Here is a 20,911-nt window from a genome sequence, read left to right on the forward strand (position 1 = left end):
GAAAGTAAACTTGAAAGATTCGCTGAGAGCAAACCGTAAGCATTCCCAAAACAGAAAGAAATAAAAGTTAACTACGTTAACTATGTGAGCTAATGGTCGTGTTCATTATCTTGATCTCCGCAATCATTCTATAATGTAGAGGTATATCAAATCATCATGTGTACACTTTGCCTTTTTTTAAGATTGATTGATTGAAGAGAGAGAGAGAGAGAGAGAGAGGAAGAGAGAGCATGAGCAGGGGAAGAGGCAGAGGGAGAAGCAGACTCCTCGCTGAGCAGGGAGCCTGATGCAGGACTCGATCTCAGGACCCCAGAATCATGACCTGAATCTAAGGCAGATGCTTAACCAACTGACCCGCCCAGGTGCCCCTGTACACTTTAAGTCTATTCAAATATATTTGCTAATTACTCCTCAATAAAATTTTTAAAAATGCTTCGTCCGTGGTTCCCATAAACAGCTAAGGCTTGGAATGGCTGCTGCCACCCTTACTATCTGAGGCTTGGGAGGACCTGAGAAGCAAAGATCTATGCTGCCTGCAACAGACACAGCCTTACACTGGACCCCTGTCATGAACGACACCCTGAATTCCCTTTTATCTTAGACATTTTGAGGTCTCCCTAGGTGCCCCTGACAGGGACAAAGTTAGAGCTGGAATTATTTACTGTCCTCATAATTGCTAAGTAGACCCTGCACAGTCCTGGTTTTTTGCCTTATCTTCTGGCTCGAGGCAACAGCAGAAGGCTTTTAAATCCCTATGGCCAGAGCTGCGTAACCAGACAGGGACCCTTGAGATCGAAAGGAGAGTCCCCCACCTGCAGGACAAGTTCCTCTGAAACGGGACAAGGCTGCCTTTTGGGATCACTCGCCCCTGCTCGCCCCTCTGCCCTTTATGGGATGTATAGGTGTCACTGTGACAGGGAGGGAGCTTGGCCCACAGGGACCCCCTGGGAAGGCCCTCTTTCTCCTGGCACCTGGGTGCTGCTGGCTCTTTGTTGCCAGTCTGCACAATGATTTTGAGGAAGCTGCCTGTTAGAACATGAAAAGGAGACAAAACAAACAAACCGTGCTAAGGGGGCCTATCCCCACCCTGCACTGTAGGCTGCCCATCTTTGGAGGCAGAAATAGGTCTGATGAGTAATGGACTTGAATTTGGAGACTCCTGGGTTCTAATCTGAAATGTACAATGTGGGCAAGTGACTCAACCCCTCTATTCCTCCGTTTTTTCTTCATCTCTGGTAAAACATGGAATACTTGCCCCACAGAGCTGCTATGAAAATAAGATGGGAACACGGAATGAGAACAGAAAGGCCAAAGATGGGAGGGACTTGGTCCATGTTAGTGTCTTCTCCACCCTTCCCTGGGCTGGGGCTCCCACCTCCCTCTCTCCTCCAACTGCCTCACTCCCACTCTGATTTTTCTTCAGAAGAATACAGTCCAGAAAGTCCATTTGTGAGAACGTCTAGATGTTATACTACGGAAGGAGAATGCAGGACACTGTGACGTCCACAGGAATCAGAAAGAAAATGTGGATTCTGCTATGCCAGATCCAGGGTCCAGAGCAAGCTCCTCCATCTCTCAGGGTCTCAACCACAAAATGAAGGGGTCTGAGTGGACCATCTCAAGGACCTCTCACCCCAACCCTCTGACAGTACACGTATTCTGAGGCCTGATCTCAGAGTCACACAATCTGGGGTCTGCCTAATGCATCACATCAGGAGTCATGAAAGGACCCAACTACAACCCAGGGACCCTCAGAGGGCACTCCTCCATCGGAATCTCTAGATTGGTGGTTCACAAACAATGGGCACAGAAGTCACCCAGAGGCTCACTGAAAATACATATTCCTGCACCTACCTCCCAGAGATTGATTCTGTGGGCTTGGGATGAGCTCATAGTACCTGGCAGTTTCTGATGTCATGGTCAGGGGCCCACAGACTGACACACATGCTCTTAATAAAGGCTTCAACTACCTGTGACCAAAGGTAGCTCCACCTGTACCCTATGTGGCCCGGTGTTCACCTGCTGAATGCCCTCAGCCACATCACTTCCCTTCTCTGCACCTGTTTGCTCTTCTATACTATGTGGCTACTAACACCCTCTCTCAGGGAATGGGTTGTCATTTTTGAAGGTGGGTTCCTTGGGCCATGAGTCTGCTCTTCCATATATTAGGGAGTCTCTTTGCTCATCAAAAGGATTTTTTTTAAAGATTTTATTTATTCATGAGAGACAGAGAGAGAGGCAGAGACACAGGCAGAGGGAGAAGCAGGCTCCCTGCAGGGACCCCGATGCAGGACTTGATCCCGAAACTCCAGGATCACACCCTGGGCCCAAGGCAGGCGCTAAACCACTGAGCCACCCAGGGATCCCAAGAGAACAGATTTAAACAGGCAAGGCTGTGGTGTCTCAGCACTCCACATGTTCTTCCAAGGATGGCCAATCCAGCAGCACTTTAATTTTACAGAGTCCTGATCAGGTGAGATCAGATCAGGTGCCTCCCTAAGCCTGTCTGCACCTTTCACAAACACAATCTTTGTGGTATGAACATTATAAGCACAGCGTCTGGAGGATGACTGAGGTCTGAATCCTAGCTCTGCCACTTAGCAGCTATGGGACCTCAGCAATAAATAACTTCACATTTACAAAATCAAGAAAGCGTTACCTCAACATTTCATGGTAAGGATTAACAAGGTGATAAATGTAATGATGGGTACTTACTGATGTTGTCAGATTGATAGACTCTGGACCTTCCTGGAAAAAGTGTTAGCAGCAAGTGAGAAGAGACGTAGAATCCTCATTAATTAGGCACTAGCCTTACTTTAAAAAAAAAAGTTTCTTGCCATGTAACTCATAGGCCATACATACCACTGACCCATTTAAGTGCACAATCTGATGGGCTTCAGTATTTATGCAGAGCCACGTAGCCATCACGACTCGAGAGCACTTCTGTTGCCCCAAATGAGACCCTATGTTCTAGCCCTTGCCACCCAATCCCAGCAGCACCCCAGCCCGAAACACGGCAACCACTCGTCTACTTCCCATCGCTCTAGATTTGCCAATTCTGCACATTTCATATAAATACAGTTATATGTGGTCTCTTGTGATTGGGTTCTTTCATTTAGCATGTTTCTAAGGCTCATCCCTGTTGTCGCATATACGAGTACTTTGTTCCTTTCTGTGCCTAAATAATATTCCATTTTATGGCAAAATCTCATTTTATTTATCCATTCGCCCACAGATAACATTTGCATTGGGGCTGTTACGAGTAACTGTTATGCAAACTGCTACAAACATTCACATTCAAGTTTTTGCCTGGACATGTTTTCAAGTCTTGGGTAACGAACCTAGGAGGGAAACTGCTGGGTCAGAAAATCTATACTGTTGGAGGAAGGGCCAGACTGTTGATCAAAGCAGCTGCACCATTGGACTTCTCCCTCAGCGGTGTAAGAGGGCTCCAATTTCTCCGCATCCTTAACACTTTATCTTCTTGATTACAGCTGTCCTGGAGGGTGGGAAGTGGTGACTCTGCATTTTTATTAAATTCCATTATATTGTTGTTTTTAGAAATTTACTCACAGCCTAATGTTAAAACTATGGGATAGTTTAACCATGAATAGAAGGAAATTAAACAAGAAAATATCCCAAGGAAAGGTTATAACAGAATGATATAGAAAGGTGTCCTCTGAAAGGTGAAAGAGAACAGCACCAGAGAGTACACAGCATTGTTGTTATGTGGCACACAGGCATGTGGCATGCTGGAATGCTGTATGTGGTACACCGGTATTGTATTGACACACTAGCATGCTGTGTTGGCACACGGGCATGCTGTATTGGCACATTGGTATTGTACTGACACACTACCATGTTGTGTTGGCACACTGGCAGGTGGCACACTGGCATGTTGTATGTGGTACACTGGTATTGTATTGAGACACTAGCGTGTTGGCACACTGGCATGTGGCACACTGGCATGTTGTATGTGACACACCGGTATTGTATTGACACACTGGCATGTTGTGTTGGCACACTGGCATGTGGCACACTAGCATGTTGTACGTGGTACCGTTATTGTATTGACACACTGGCATGTTGTGTTGGCTCATGGGCATGCTGTATGTGGTACACCGGCATGCTGTATTGGCACACCGGCATGTTGCATGTGGCAAATGGGCATGCTGTATGTGGCACAGTGGTACTGTATTGACACAGTTGCATGTTGTGTTGGCACACTGGCATGCTGTGTTGGCAAATGGGCATGCTGTATGTGGCACACGGGATTGTATTGACACACTAGCCTGTTGTGTTGGCACACTGGCATGCGGCACACTGGCATGTTGTATGTGGTACACTGATATTGTGTTGACACACTGGCATGTTGTATGTGGCACAGTGGTATTGTATTGACACACTAGCATGTTGTGTTGGCACACGGGCATGCTGTGTTGGCATGTGGGCATGTTGTATGTGGCACACTGGTATTATATTGACCCACTAGCACGTTGTGTTGGCACACTGGCATGGGGCACGCTGGCATGTTGTATGTGGTACACTGGTATTGTATTGACACACTGGCATGTGTTGGCACACTGGCATGCTGTGTTGGCAAATGGGCATGCTGCATGTGGCACACTGGGATTGTATTGACACACTAGCCTGTTGTGTTGGCACACTGGCATGTGGCACACTGGCATGTTGTATGTGGTACACTGATATTGTGTTGACACACTGGCATGTTGTATGTGGCACAGTGGTATTGTATTGACACACTAGCATGTTGTGTTGGCACACTGGCATGGGGCACGCTGGCATGTTGTATGTGGTACACTGGTATTGTACTGACACACTGGCATGTTGTGTTGGCTCACTGGCATGTTGTATAAGGTTCTTGGCTTTGTTGTATGCAGTACGCTGGCAAAGTTATAGAAAGATGCTTCAGGCCCACTTCTTCCCTCTTAATGTTCCATTCCCTGTAATTTACAAATGACTCTCTGGATCTGTTCACAAAAAAGCCCTTTTCCAACTGAACCAACATGGCTGCATTCCTGACAAACCTCTACATTCAAATGTCAGCTGACAAACTGATTTTTGTTATACTTTAGTCCTCTGGACAAAACCTACTGCCCAACATTAATCTGTCACACCGAATGTGATTGCTGTTTGCCAAATGAAGAGCTATTATAGTAAGTTTCCTCCTATTTCTGTACCTTGATGGCTCTCAGGGTGGTGTCTAAGTGCTTCAGTGAAAGCTGTTTTCTTAGAATTAACAGCTCTGGTTTCCTGTGTCATTACCTGTCTCCACCTTCAGGCAGAAGCACTTAATGCCCCCAGTCTGAGGAGTGCCTTTTCTGTTTTTAGTTCGAAATATTTGAGGTATGCCTCAAATAGCCCTTAACTTCCAGGTGTCTGTCCTTCAGGCCAAGTCAGCCCTCGGGACACTTACCACCCACAAACTGTAACCAGAGAGCAACAAGGGGTGAGTGTGCTTGGAACCTCAGCCATGTCCAAGGTGCCAGTGAGGAGAAAACAGAAAAGGAAGAAGATGGAAATGGTGCGAGAGGAAAGAAGAGGGAAACAGTGGTGCTCAGAGATCAGCTCAGGCTGTCCCTCCTGTCTTGGCAGAGATGGGTTTTGCAGGTCCTTGCAAATCACTGCAAGGACAAGCCAAAGGAGGCCGCGTTGTCTCTATCGACAGTGGTTTACCCCGTGGGTCAGGCTGCCCTGCAGGAGCCACAGATTTCTCACATGCATTGTCTACGAATGGAAAAGTCTTATTCAGATGTTTTTCAAATATGCACAGATCGGGTGTGGATGATGAAACACTTCTCATTTGTAAATGTATAGACTTTTGTCACGTCTATTTTTTTTTCTAAGCACGGGACAACCGAAGCACAACTATTACCACACAGGTCTGTGAAGTTTTTCATGTTAAGGGAGAGGGGGGGCTTTTTTTTTCAAAGGTATATGGCACCTTCAAGTAGGAGCTCATGTCCTATGTATTATATATATATATATAATTATACATATATTAATATAGTTAGGTCCTAAATGTCCACAAATAGGGGACAGAAAAATAAGTATGGATTAGCACAAGGGTCAGTGAACCATGGCCCATGAACTGTCTCTGTAGTCTTACTGGAACACAGCCATGCAACTTGTTTGCATATTGTCTGTACACTGTACAATATGGTTGGGACAAAGACCGTATGGCTCAGAGAGCTTAAAATATTTACTATCTGCCTCTTTAAAGTTTGCAGATCCCTAGTACAGCATATCCTAAAACACACTGCAACTATTTAAAAACAAAGTCAACACCAACTATATACAGGAATGGGGAAAGCTGTCTAGACACTCTGCCTTCTGAAAAGAGCAGGCCCCATCTGCTTGTTTGGGTTGTATTCCACAAGAGCAGGATTTCCAGCACTGGGGAAGAATGCAAACCTGGGAGGGAAAACCAGACCTAGGCACCCATGCCCCTGTCCATCCCCAACCTTGCAGAGGCCCAGTGGTTCCTCCAAGACTCCACCCCCTGCATGGTTTATCCAGGGGGTCCCCTGAGGCCAAGGACTAGTGAGAGCTGAGGAGGGAGCATCCCTTCTTCCCTCCCTGGTTCTGAAAATGATAAAGAGGAAAAGAGCAAGAATGGAAGCTCACATATGACTGTGGCTTTAGGGCAGTTTATCTACATGGAGCCCTATAATCAAGCAGACCTCCCCACTGTGCTGCAGCTGCGCCAGGCTCCCTGACTGGCATGTGTGGATGCCCACTGAAATGGAGGTGACAGGCCCATACAGGTGTACTACATCCCTTTGTCAGGACAGCACAGTAAATCCTGAACACAAACACGCCCAAGCTGGGGACCCTGGGCCCTCTGAGGGCAGGGTGAGTGGGCATTTTTACTGTAGCACACACTGGGTATATAATGTTAGGCAAGTTCTCTTCCTTTTTATTTATAACAGGGTTAAGTATGAGGATTAAATAAAACACTGCATGCCAAGGCCTGAGCACAGTACCTCACATTCAGCAATGCTAATATTTAATAAATGTCTTGTGTTTCGACAGTAGTCCAGTTTTTATGACATGTCCCTATCTGCTTCTGTGATGTATAACACCTGCTAACTCCCTCGCAGTCGTTCTGATTGTTGACTGACAGGCATGAGAATGCTATGAAAACTGTAAATTCTGAGCCAAGAGTTTTAAAAAGTACGAATTAGGGAAGCCCAGGGTGGCTCGGTGGTTTAGCGCCCCCTTCAGCTGAGGGTGTGGTCCGGAGACCCGGGATCGAGTCCCATGTCAGGCTCCCTGCACAGAGCCTGCTTCTCCCTCTGCCTGTGTCTCTGCCTCTCTCTCCCTCGCTCTGTGTCTCTCTCATGAGTAAATAAATAAAATCTTTAAAAAATAAAAAAATAAAAAGTACTAATTAGTACACACTTTACATAAAAAACCATACTCACAGGGAAGTCTATAGTCTAAAATGCTTTTATTAAAAAAAAAAAAAAAAAGGAAGGTAAAGACTCAGAATTCAAAATCGCCAACTGAGCACATATATTTATCTCCTATTCCTCCCAAACCTCAGTCACTAAAATGACAAAAAAGCAGAATACAAGGGTTAAACACCCACCACAAAGAATGGAAAAGGGACATGTCTGACAAGAAATTCAAAATCCAAACACATTCCAGAAAACTGCAAACAGATGGTGGTCCTGTATTTAATGACCGAACTTCCATTCAATAAAAATCACAGACAGCACCCCAACCGTCTCTCCTACACCCAATTCCCTAGTTCCTAATGAGAAAGGCCAAGAAAGGGAGAGGCAGCAACACCTGGGGCCTCGGCCGGCCTCGTGTCCCAGTCCTTCTGTTGACCGGGGGCTCAGGGCTGATGCATTGGACATCCACCCCCATTCCAGCCCAACAATCTCCTTTTCAGATTGGAAATCAGAAGCAAAAAATGTGGCATGGTTTGCTCCAGCTCAGTGCAGCTCAGGGTGAAGGCCAGCAGAGACCTAGGCCTGCCCCACACTCCTCCACCCTCCCCACCCAAAGGCACCCACCACCAGCCCATCCCTAAACCCAAGGGTATCAGAACATGATCAAAGTACAACTTCTTGCCCTTCCTTTTACAAGTGCTGAGTCACAGGGGAAGTAGACAACCAGTGAAAGGCCACACACAGAGCCCCTCACAGCCCCTCTCTCCTTACAGTGCAGGGCTTTCCTCCTACTTCTTCCTGCAGGACTGTGGTCTATTTTGAGAATATCAGAGGTGCTGTGAGGATGGCACATCCAACTTCTACTTCTAGCTTCAGAATCCGCAGAGTCTGCCCTGCCCGCCCCCCAGATACCCTCCAGCGTCAGAGCAAGCCACCGCTCCATCCCATCAACAAAGAAAGCAAAAGGAGTAGGATTTGGTATACAACTGTTTAATAGAAACCATTCATTGACTGTAAATGCTTCTATACAAAATAAATCTTTGTTTAAACCTGTTTAAGAAGTCACACCCACCATAGGAGGTGATCAAATGCATTAGGTGAAGTTACCTAAAAGGTGTTTGCAAGCTGTTTAGAATCTCAGCAGAGGCCTGCAGAATCTTTAGCTCTTCTGTCCACAATGTTTCTACTAAAGTTAGTTGGTTTAGCAAAGTCACTTCTTCATCTTTCATATGAGAAATCTGGAAGGTATTTTAAAATTAATTTTGTTTTACTGTAGTAAAATATACATAAACATAAAATTTAACATTCTGGCCACTTTGCAGGGATAGTTCAATGGCATTAAGTTATGCTCACAGTGTCCTGTACCTGTAACCACTTTGTCTCCCCAGGATCCCTCCCTCCATCGTCTCTAACAGAAACTCTGCACCCATTACACAGGAACTCCCTGTTCCCCCCACCTCTAGCCCCTGGTAACCATAACTCTACTTTCTGTTTCGAGGAGTTTGCCTATGCTGGATAACTCATATAAGTGGAATTACACAATATTTGTCTTTTTGTATTCTGGATTATTTCACTTAGCATAATGTCTTGAAGGTTCATTAAAATTATTTTTCAATCCCAGTAATGTTTTCATTAAAGTGAGCTGATTTCTCAGGGCATCTGGGTGGCTCACGTGGTTAAGTTTCTGCCTGCCTTCAGCTCAGATCATGATCCTGGGGTCCTGGGATACAGCCTCACGTCAGGCTCCCTGCTCCATGGGGAAGTCTGCTTCTCCCTCTGTCCCTCCCCCTTGCTCATTCTCTCTCTCTCTCTTTCTCTCTCTCTCAAACAAATAAAATCTTTTTTTTTGTTTTTAAAGATTTTATTTATTTATTCACGAGAGACACAGAGAGAAAGGCAGAGACACAGGCAGAGGGAGGAGAAGCAGGCTCCATGCAGGGAGCCCAATGTAGGACTCGATCCCAGGACTCCAGGATCACACCCTGAGCCAAAGGCAGACGCTCAACCACTGAGCCACCCAGGCGTCCCAATAAAATCTTTTCTTAAAAAATGAGCTGATTTCCCATTTCACTAAAACATTTACTAAACAGAAATATTTTTAAAAGAGTACTTGAAAATTCATCCAATAATTTTACCTATCGAAAATATAAACACAATGTTAACAGACAAAAATCCCAGAAATTACATCAACATTCATCTATTTTAAGGCATCAAACAATGCCCTAACAAGGTGTAACATGTACAAAGCAAGTAACTTCTTAATCAAAATATGTCTTTAATAAAAGAATGCAATGTTCTAGAAACATACCTTTCGAAGCATAGCATTGGTCTCTTCTATGAAATACTGGCATATTTTCTGAGCTATGACCAAACTTGTCTTCTCATTTGTATCTGAAATGACTTCCCCAAGAAGTACTTTTTTCCAGCACGTACTAGAACCAAATTGTTCAGTAAGGTAATGTCAGCAGGCTCTCAAAAAGTAAAGAAGGCTTTTTACACTTCAATACAACAAACTCTTCTCCTATTTTTCCAGAAGCATTAATAAACTCACTCCACTAGCAGATTCCCTAAAACCTCCCACCACATGTAGTTCCTGTGCTGAAGCAGACAAGGTACAGAAGAAGGAGGAAGAGCTGAGAATAAGAATCAAGGGGACTGACGCTCTTTGCAGGGAGGGACTGAACTCTATTATCACTGCAATCCTGTGTCTGGCACATAAGTTGAGTCACGCCCACCAGCCATGGGAATAGGGAGGTGACTCGCAGCCCAAAGGACTAAGGGCTAAGGAGCAAAGGCAGTAGAACTTTCCTTCTCTTCAAGTGACAGTCTTTCCTAAACTATGGCAAACTGAACAGATCATGTTTCACAAGGTAAAATGCTCTGGAGATGGAAGGAGGAACCTATAGCGAAGCCCTTCTGTACAGGCAGGTCATTCCCATTTTATACAATGAAAATACATGGAAATGGGGCTCAAGGGGGCAAGTGGAGCCAACTTCCTGCAGGCAGAGAAGTGTAAGTGTTTCAGGATAAGCAAGAGGGAGCTACAGCAGGACGCTGAGCCGGAAGGTGGCAGAACCAAATCTCCATGACAGCAAGAAGCACTAAGCAGAAAGGAGGAGGGTGGAGGAACACTGTGGATGCAGAGAATCCAAAGCAGAATGGCTAAGGAGGGGAAAGGTAAAGTGACAACTGCCACATCAGAGTGTAAGTATACCGAAGTCACTGAGAAATTCAGAACAGCTGACAAGATTGTCACACGGAAGAAAGTCTTAAATGTCTTCACCTTTAGAGACAACCGAAACCTCAGGAATAGCCACAGTCTCAGGAAAGAAAAGAAAGAAGGAAATCACTACACACCAGGCACAGTGTTTCATATAAAACAATCTTCTAATCTAATCTAATCTTCACAATTTCCTAGCAAAGAAAGCATTTATTTTTTTTAATATTTTATTTATTTATTTATTCATGACTCACACACAGAGAGAGAGAGAGGCAGAGACACAGACACAGGCTCCCATGCGGGGAGCCTCATGTGGGACTTGATCCCAGGACCCCAGGATCACGCCCGGGGCTGAAGGCGGAGCTAAACTGCTGAGCCCCCCAGGGATCCCACAAAGAAAGCATTTAGTGTTCCCATGTTAGACATAAAGAAACTAAGATCAGGAACAGTAAAGAACTCACCCTATTGACAGCACTAATGAGAGACGGGAAGAGCATGCAAACATCCAGCTGGATCCCCACCACACACCACATCTGTCCTGCCACACCACCCAGACCATTAGGAACAACTCAAAGGGAGGAAAAAAGGCCTCAGGTGACCTCTGGGAAATAGCCTGTTTCATTTAATTTGAGGTACGTGCCTAAGAAGGACTCCTACCTTTTCTACAAAGGGCCTGAAGACACTTATATGGACACACATGAGATGAAATAAAAGGTAAGATGAATGGACAGTGAAAACAAGACAAGGGAAAGGTGAAAGGAGGAGGGATAAGATACAACCAGGATACATTGCATGCCTTAAAAATCCTGCACATTTGGACGGGCTACACATTTGTCCTGAGTTTTCTAGCAAACAATAAAGAGAAGGAAATGTATCAGATACAGAATCAACAGTGACTGTAAGATAAAAACACAACATGTGCTGAGAATAAACACATCTATTGGTGTTGAGATCAGGGAGTAATTTTTCCCCAGAGTCCCTACAGAAAAAGAAGTAAGCGATATCCTGACAGGAGTCACTGAATGAGCATCAACTACTTGAAGGCATCTCTATACATTATCCCCTTTAGTCTTCCCAACCACTCGCGGATGGGGTCACCATCTTAGGCAAGTCCACTCCTCATATGGTTTCTCTCATCTGAGCTTTTGCTAAGCTAAGCAGTGGATCCAGGCTGACAAAGGTCCCTGCACTGGACAGTCTTTTCCATGCTGGGCGGGGGGGGAGGGGGGACTGGCAGCCTCAAAGTAATGAGTCTACACCGAGGGCCCCTTCTACCTGCCTCCTCCATGAAATATCCAGGCCTCTCCTTTACCAAGCGGCTGGACGTGTGCCCCAGGATAGAACCAGGTGGGAAGAGTTGTTTGCCCCCAGGAAAAAACAATTCCTCAGGGACTTCAGGGACAATACTCAGGGACTTCACTATAAAGTGCCAATGCTCATATTTTTTAAAATATTTACTCTAAGGAGTGCCTGGATGGTTCAGCCAGTTGACCGTCTCTCAATTTTGGCTCAGGTCATGCATGATCTCAAGGTCCTGAGATGGACCCCCGTGTCAGGCTCCACGTGCAGCACAGTCTGCTTGAGATTCTCTCTTTCCCTCTCCTGCCCTTGTGACACTCACATGCACATGATCGCGTGCATGCGCACTCTCTTAAGTAAGTAAATAAATAAATAAATAAATAAATAAATAAATAAATAAATAAAATCTTTTAAAAACATACACAACTTGATGGGATGAACACTGGGTGTTATGCTATATGTTGGCGAATCAAACTCTAATAAAAAAATTTTTTTTAAAGATGAAAAAAATATATATATATATACACACACATACTCTAAACAACCAGCTGCAGGTCACCAGGGAAAAATACCTGAGAATAAAAAGTTCTCAGGCCCATGTACTCTGATTACAACTCTAAAACCAGAATTCCAGAAATGGTGAAAACTTAGTATTAAATCGCTCACAGCACGGGCAAGTTCCATAGAGGCTAAGCCTCCTGGTATACAATGTCATTCCTTCCTCCCCCTCCCAGAATGGGTATTTGAATGTAAGCCAGGAGAAGCCCCAAGGTTACCTCCAGGTTGTAACTACAGTTCACGACCAACATACATGAAACTTACAATTCTTCGGCTTCCAGACATAACAACTTAAGAGCTGTGAGCAACCTCCAAGATGGTCCATCCCATCCAAATGTCAAATTTCTAAAGCATAAAAACAAATAACAACACACCTGTCATTCCAATATTTCATGACCACGGCAAATGGCTGAAGAGCCAACTATTTTCTGAAGGGGCTAAACATTATGTAACTTGTATCTTGGTCACAAAGGCAAAAGAGAAAAATAAGTCTGCAAATACTTAAGAATAAAGCCAGAGTTTAAAAAAAAAAAAAATCTTACTTTCTGTTTAAAAAAAAATAGTAAAAGGGGCACGTGAGTGGCTCAGTTGGTTCAGCATCTGCTTTCGGCTCAGTTCAGGATCCCAGGGTTCTGGGATCGAGCCCCACATTAGGATCCCTGCTCACCAGGGAGTCTGCTTCTCCCTTCCTCTCTGACCCTCCCCCTTGCTCATGCTCTCTTTGCTCATTCTCTCCCCAAAATAAATAAATCATTAAAAAAAAAAAAAGGTAAAAAACTTTCCAATTAATTTTGATAAGGAACTGAATGTGGATGAGGAAGCCAGAGGAAAAGGGCCAGTGTCATGGGTCCTAGTGAGATGAAAGATGAAGAATCAGCATTTCCCTGGGCATCAAATGGCAGCCACAGCAGCCAGATTGCCCTCACACTGCTCCTGGACCACTTAAAACTTAGTTTTATTTACAGAAGAAAATCTGAAAGGAAGAGCCTCAAACCCTATTTATCCCACCTGGCGGAGAATCACCTGGCCAAAGCTCCTAGCCCGGTGCCCTAAGTGCTTGCGCCACATTGCTGGGTGACTGAGGCCAGCCTGGTCTGCAGTAGCTCAATGCCATTCCACTGCACCCTGTGTTGGAGACAAACACTGGACTACCAATCTAGATCAACAGGGCTTTCTGTTAGTATAATAACCCTTCCAGTTTGTATCTCATGTCCCCTAAAATAAGTTTCTTGAAAAGTATCTTATACCCCTTGTGAGCCCCACATCAAGCACAATTTACTACACACAGGAAATGCTTGATAAACACCTACCTGTCAACTTGTACAAGTCAGGAGGTATCCTGTACCTAGAGAAATGCAACCCTCAATCTTCTCATCAAAGTTTCCTGAAGGAATAGTTTTAAGAGACAGAGAAAACACTTACTCTATAAAGTCATGATCCTTCAAAATGGAAATCTTCTTGTTCATCTGTTTGTCTGTTGTTGGAAGGTATTTAACAAGTATATCTACATTAAAAAAAAAAAAAAGATAGGAATGAAATAAATTTAGGGTACCATAAGACAAAAGTGTGGACCTTCTACAGTTCCTCTCCCACCCATCAATGATCAAGACTTGTGTAAACAGTTTTACCTAATTCACACCAAAAAAGCACCACTTGGGTTCAATTCAATGAGATCTTTATTTAGCCCCTGAAAAGCTAGAGGAATTCCAGGGCAGGGGAGAAAATATCCACAACCTCAACACATGTCCCCACTAAGCAAATCAATTCACAGAACCAGGTAATTAAGACAGTGGCAGGAGGATGGAAGTTACAGCCACCAAAAGTACAGGAGCTGTACAAACATGAGGAATTGTTTATAACTGTGAATTTTCAAACGCCAGAATTCAAAACTGGGTATAAGGAATTGAAAGTCAACAGGTAAAAATTAGCAAAGCTTTTTGGGGTAGCAGTATAATGACTGATTTTTCTATTTTTAAAATTTCTTTTTTATAGTTCTATGTTTTGATTTTATTATATTTATAATATTTATTTTAAATGCAAAAATTACTAAAATGTAAATTTTGCTCAAACTGTTTGCAAATCAGTATTTCATGGTCATTAATATTGAAGTGATTCTGATAACAGGAGGCTAATCTCAAAGCTAGTTTTCTCAGAGACCCAGCAAGGCCCAGTTTTTGCTTTTTAATTTCTATGTTGAGAAGTAACATTATTATTCTGCCTATAGGATGGTGTAGTTTCATCTTGAACAAGTTCTATTTCCACTACAACTTATATTAAAACTACCCCAAATTATATAGTCGGTAAACCTCTGGCCACATTTCTTCATGGCCTACAAAACTATTTCTCTGCTGCTTCAGGAAGAGGGGGAAAGAACCATTTTTCTATGTACTGTTATTAATACTGTATTTGGAATTTCCATGGCATCAATTTAATAGCTAAATTATTTTTTTAAGAATTTATTTATTCATAAAAGAGAGAGGCAGAAACACAGGCAGAGGGAGAAGCAGGCTCCCTGCAGGGAGCCCGATTGGGACTCCATCCCATGACACCAGGATCACGAGCTGAGCCAAAGACAGACGCTCAACCACTGAGCCACCCAAGTGCCTCTAAATTATTATTTTTAAGAACAGTAATACCAATGATGGCTAGTTAGTAGGTCACAGAAAAAATAACTGAGATCAACATTTTATCATGGCATTAAACCCCCAAAACTATGTAATATTTGTATCCATTATTAGCACAGTGCCTCAGACAGTAGGTGCTTAAATATTTATTTTTTGTTCTCAAATCCATCCTGTATTTAGTAACAGTGACAAGGTCTCAGCACAAAAATTTCCATTTCTTCCCAACTTTTTAATATTCTATTCATTTACTTAGTGGCCTTACTATTTTTTCGGAGTTATTCCAATCCTCAGTACTGACCAGAGCTTTTGTTGTTTTTCACTTCAACACTCAAATCACATGGTCAGTGAGAGTATTTTCCCTTAGGTAGGGGAAAATAAATGATACACATTTTAAGGTTTTGCCACTTTTACTAAAACTTAAAAGAAACACACCCCCCGATGGGGAAAAGAAATTGTAAATTCTTAGAACAAAGTTGATTCCAACCTTCTGAGACATAAACACAAGCATGAGGATTATGGATGGAAACAAATCCATACTCCAGGAGCAGCCGTTGGTTATCATGAGGGCCATAGCAGATGAACACCTCTTCGTGTTTCCTACAATTTGAAGCCGTTCTAATTTCGTAACAGCGAGTTTCCTCATTAAATGCTCCTTTTACCTAGAAAAAAAAAATTAACGATTTTTTTGTTTAAAGCCAAGCGTGAAACTGCAAATATTAAGTTTACTGTATTAAAGTCAGGTGTAGCTTTCAAACACTCATCACTGAATTTAACTACGTGTGGGGAAAAAGCACTTGGGCCTGCACTTGGGCCTGTTTTGCCTCCACGTCATCCCTCGTGAGGGAAGGGGTCCTGCCTCGGGTTCTCAGGATGGCCAAAGTGGACAGGTATGACAGAGAACAGTTTTCTAGCTACATGTATACCCTGGTGGAAAGGACACCCCAGCCATGCAGGGGCTACACAGGAAGCAGGCTTTAGAGTAACAAGAGGTGAAACCCTGGTTCCTGTGGGGAGATGTGAGAGCTCGTTGGAAGAGGCTGGCAGGGAGCGGAAACCATCAGGCTATGGACCAGGCAGAGTGTCGCTAGTCCTGCTGATGGGGTCTTTCCCTCTGGGTGGGAGCATATCCAGTGAGAGCAGAGGAACTCACAGGCCCCTGGGGCCCTGCGAGACCTAAAGATGTCAAGGCAACACACGAATTTCAGGTCTCACCATACACAGCCTTAGAGCAGCAGGATGACCTACTGCTCTCCACACTAAGGCGTGTGTACAAGTGCTGAGGCTGCCACACTACACAGTAAACCCCAGCAATGACAGGGAAAGGATGAGTAACAGGGCTGAAATCCCCAGCTTGCACCACCAACAGATTATGGCCATGGTTTCGAGTTACATGCCAAGAGCCAGCTACAACACGCTTTAGACCAAGGATCAACAATCTTTTTTCCATAAAGGGCCAGAGAGCAAGTATTTTAGGTTTTGCCAGGGCCCTTGGTCACAGGCTGTAATTTGTGGGGCCTCTATGATGGCTGTAAAATCACTGGCTTAAAGCACAAAGGCACTAACAGCCCAATAAAAATAAAGTCACCCCAGTGAGGTTCCTGTGTCCAGCACCCTATTATATGTATGCCCCAAACATTACTTCAATATCAATCACAGAAACAGCCATAGAACTTCTAGCTCCTTTGCTTAATACTGTCACAAATGCATCTTTCTAAAAAAGTTACAAGCAGACAGACAAGAAGATTGCCTCTGCTTGAGAAAGCACAGTACAGGCTTTCCTATGCTGCCCTCTCACCAGCACGTGGGCTAGCCAAGTGTCAAGGATCCTCTCCAAGTGCGGTGGAGTATGAAGTGAACTACACGAGCAGAGGCCCAGCCAGTGTACCTCCCAGTGTACCCTGAACAGGTTACAGGTAAGCCAACATATGGACACCTTTGCCCTCAAAGTCAGGCACTTAGCCCACCATGCCTACAAGTATTGTCATCTGCTTTTTGTGCCATAGGGGAAAAAGGCTGGGGATGAGATCTAGGACTATCTCCCAAAGAGGGATTCTTTAATATTTCTCAGACTCCTTTTCCCCACAAATACCCATCCATTCAGTAAAGGTTTATCAAATGCCTACCATGTGACTGGCCCTGCACTGGGTTACAGGGAGAAATAAGGCATAGCCCACATCCTTAAACAGCTCAGAGAGGGAGAGAGCAAGTAAATCAAGGGATCACAGCAAAGATAAACACTGACAGCAATGCCACCAGGTGTCAGGAAAGCATTCTAGACTTTAGTCCCCATATTGGCAGGAGGAAAGAGGACTCTGACCCCAAGCTGGGAAATACAAGTGCTGCTGGTTAAGGCCACTCAGGGGGATAGAACACTAAGCTCTGAGGGCCTGGAGAGCAGGTAGGAAAACACAGAGGGGGTGGGGAACATACCAGGAAGGAAAAGGGGTCTGGGAGAAAAGATAAAAAATACCTGGTGGCAGGCAGGTTTACCTAAAGCCAGCAACACCTCTGTCTATAGTTTTAAAGTCATGTTCTATACATCACAGACATTCCTGTCAAAACAGAACATGTATGCTCTCAACTTCTCACCTGGACTTCGGGGCTATGATTCAGCAGATCCAAGTATGGGGCAAGAGCGTAGGTGTTTGGCTCCGTGGAGAAGCATTGCCTCTGCCTGTGCTTCACGTACACAGCTCTGGTGTTGACCGTGCACCAAGCCCACAGGAGGGCCCTGTAGCTAAAGATGCTCTCAACAGCCTCAGAAAACAGGGGCTGCAGGGAAGAGAAAAAGTCTCTGGAGGAAGAAAAGAACTCCTGCACACGGGCTCTTTGCTCTTCGGCCTTTGCTTTCAAAGGTTTGGGGAAAAGATTCACCACTTCCGGCTCCAAACACACAGGGCAGGTGTAGGCCTGCGGCAAAATCTCCAGGTAAGGCTTCCAGAGAGACTGGTCCCCAGCATGCTTTTCTGAAACTAAAAAGGTGCACAGAGCCAGCAGAGGAGATGGGGGAGGCTGCCACCTATTCAAAACACAAGCCAGATCAAAGAATTACTTTTATCTAATATAGAACAAGCCAGATAGATAAAAAGATATCCTAGTGGTTTGTTCTGCTCCCAGAGGGACTGTGGCCAATCTATCAGGATCCTCCAAGCTTATTCAAATGCAGCCAAGGTTTTGCTTCCTCAAGAATTTCCTCTGCAGAAAGTAAATGCTGATGTAAATGCTCTAAACAAGTCACACTGACTAGTGACGAGAACGGTCTCACTAACCCATGTTCCAGCTTTGCAACAGTCCTTTTGGCAAACAACCTCTGCTTCCAACTTGGTTCTCCAGTTTTAAAGCTGCTGCTCCAAGTTCACTTATTTCACTCGGATAAAGGTATCAAACTTGGTGGGGAGAAAACTAGTGGAAAGAACCTAGAGACTGGCCACATCCAATACAATAACCACTGGGTCCATATAATTATTTCAATTTTAGTTATTTAAAGTTAATATTTAAAATTCAATTCCTCAGTCATGTAGCCCACATTTCAAGCGCTCAATAGGCCTAAGTGGCTAACAACGACCATACTAAACAATGCAGAATGAAATATTTCTATCACTGCAGAAAGTTTTACTGTAGGACACTAACCTACACAGAAAACTACATCAGCTCATTATATATATTTGCTCAAGTTCTAAAAATTTAATCCCTAAATTTACCCAGTCTATTACAAACTATATATTGCAGTATTTTTATTTGTTAGCAATAAAAAGATCTCATGTTGTGTGAATGTATTTAGAGGTTTCATTAATCCTTCAAAATCCAGATCCCTATATTACCAAATATCCTACTCAAATTTTCAGAATGATATAGAAAATATTAATACTAAGAGCAACCCTGCTTCTACTCAGGCCAATAAAGATACATTTGCCCTCATAAAAACATGCCAAGGAGATTTAAGTCCAGAGCTCAGATCCTGAGTTAAGAAACAATACAATCATATAACCCTCATTATTTAGAAACCCCTTCTGCTACAGGTCCCATTCACTCTGTCCTCAGAAAGCCCACCCCAACAAAGGCCCACTATACCAACAGGCAGCAAACAGTCCTCTCCTAACTTGGCCTCCTCTCTTCTATGCTAAACAAACCACTCTTTCATAATGTCAACAGCTCTTTGCAGCTGAAGGAGAATTCAAGCAAGTACAGTAAGGGTAAAATTAAGAGTAACATCTGTCGAGACCTACTATCATAAAGAACAGGCTAGGAGGAGTCAAGGTCCTCAGAATGATGGATATCTGTTCTCCCGCTTTATCTTCATTTTCTAGTACGTGATAGGTCAGGATTCAAACCCATATCCCAGGCAGCCTACTAAAACCCTTAAAAATGCAGCTTAAAATGAATTAAGAACAAACTTCAAGAACAGAATAAACCCTTTCAATCATTTCAAATATGTAAAATATGTATTAGGCGTACACAGAGGCTGGTCCTAATGAACTATGCCTTAGAGGACATTATTCGCCAATGCTGCGGACTTTAAAAGACAAGCACCTGCACCGGACGAGCATGTGTGCGGTCACTTACTTAGCAATGTATGTCCCTAAGTAGCTTCTAATCACTGTGTCCGTGGTGATCAGGCAACTCTCAGGCAACGAAATAATCATCTGCCCCTCCTTACCAAAAAGAAAGTAAAGTTTAGAACACTCGTGCTCTGGGAAGGTCCTGTGTCCCTGGGTCCACAATCATCGTCCACTAAGAACCCAGGGTACCCCACTCACAGACCCAAAGTGCCCACCAATCATCTGGCTCCCTAGTCCCTGAGTCAGCGGGTGCAGGCAAGACTGCTCCAGTAGCAGGTACTACAACCCCAACAAGAATTAAAGGTGAATTATGTGACTGGCATCCACTAGCAGTTAGCCCTTCACCAGAAAGGAATGTGGAAACTGTCTGACAACTCAAATCATACTGCTCCTTCACATTCTTATACCGGGACACAGTGTTATGGGAAACGGGCAGAAACCGCTGAGAACAACTCTATCTGGTGAAATCCGTGTGTCTGGCGACTATTCCCAGTAATGGCCTCTTCTCCATACATATAACCTGTGGCAACCAGACTAAGAAAAGGGCAGCCCAGCCACCACAAGGGGTTCATCTTACCACCTGCAAAAGTATAGTTTTCAGTTCCTCCCACGGAGATAGAAATATAAAAAGAAAAAATTAGGATGTCAAGTCACAGACACCAGAAGCAAAGCACCAAGAAGCCTGATGTTAATTAAGATCCTGGCTTTCGTTGTAACTGGCATCTAAGCTGGTTAAAGATCTCAGGCCAAAAGCTTCTGGGTTCAATTTCTGGTTTTCTCATCTGTAAATCAAGATCAAGCTGGACAATCATGACAGTCCCTTCCTGTTCCAACATGCTACAATTTTCTGATTTAAAAAAAGCCCACTTAATAAAATGTTCTATATCTTGACAGAGTAAATCTCTTCATCAACACTTACGAAACTGGACACTTAAAAGTGCATTTCACTTAAGAGTGCATTTCACTCTGTGTAACTTATGTCCCAATTTTCAAAAAGTTTAACCAAAGGTTGTATTTGAAAGCAGAGGTGAAGAAATGGCCAATTATTATTTCGTAATCTAAACAAAGACTACCTACATTTACTGCCATATACATGAGAAGTGTATCTCTCCTCCCAAAATAGCAGAAACACAATTATATGTTCCTTTAAAACATAAAAAAATTGTGCAATGTGACTGCACTTAATATCACTGATCTATACTTAAAAACAGCTAAGATGGTAAATTC

At 43.8% G+C, this 20,911-nt stretch overlaps 1 protein-coding gene across 13 annotated transcripts in view; it reads right to left on the reverse strand.

Moving 5' to 3' along the window:
• SETD4 (SET domain containing 4) overlaps positions 1 to 20,911 on the reverse strand; it is an 84,042-nt gene that overhangs the window by 49,528 nt on the left and 13,603 nt on the right. For 6 of the 13 annotated variants that reach the window (XM_077879136.1, XM_077879137.1, XM_077879134.1 and 3 more), the window contains 5 exons: positions 19,689 to 19,777; positions 17,715 to 18,144; positions 15,610 to 15,784; positions 13,924 to 14,005; positions 12,766 to 12,846 (listed from right to left, as the gene is read on the reverse strand). In XM_077879136.1, coding sequence (XP_077735262.1) covers positions 12,766 to 12,846; positions 13,924 to 14,005; positions 15,610 to 15,784; positions 17,715 to 18,144; positions 19,689 to 19,777 — 857 coding nt within the window. Of the gene's footprint in view, positions 1 to 8,398; positions 8,663 to 9,732; positions 9,857 to 10,707; positions 10,745 to 12,765; positions 12,847 to 13,509; positions 13,627 to 13,923; positions 14,006 to 15,609; positions 15,785 to 17,714; positions 18,145 to 19,688; positions 19,778 to 20,911 lie in introns of those variants that run through there. The other 7 variants (XM_077879139.1, XM_077879140.1, XR_013368808.1 and 4 more) reach the window with 6 other exon arrangements.

Source organism: Canis aureus, chromosome 30 (genome assembly GCF_053574225.1).
Source record: "Canis aureus isolate CA01 chromosome 30, VMU_Caureus_v.1.0, whole genome shotgun sequence".
NCBI lineage: Eukaryota > Metazoa > Chordata > Mammalia > Carnivora > Canidae > Canis > Canis aureus.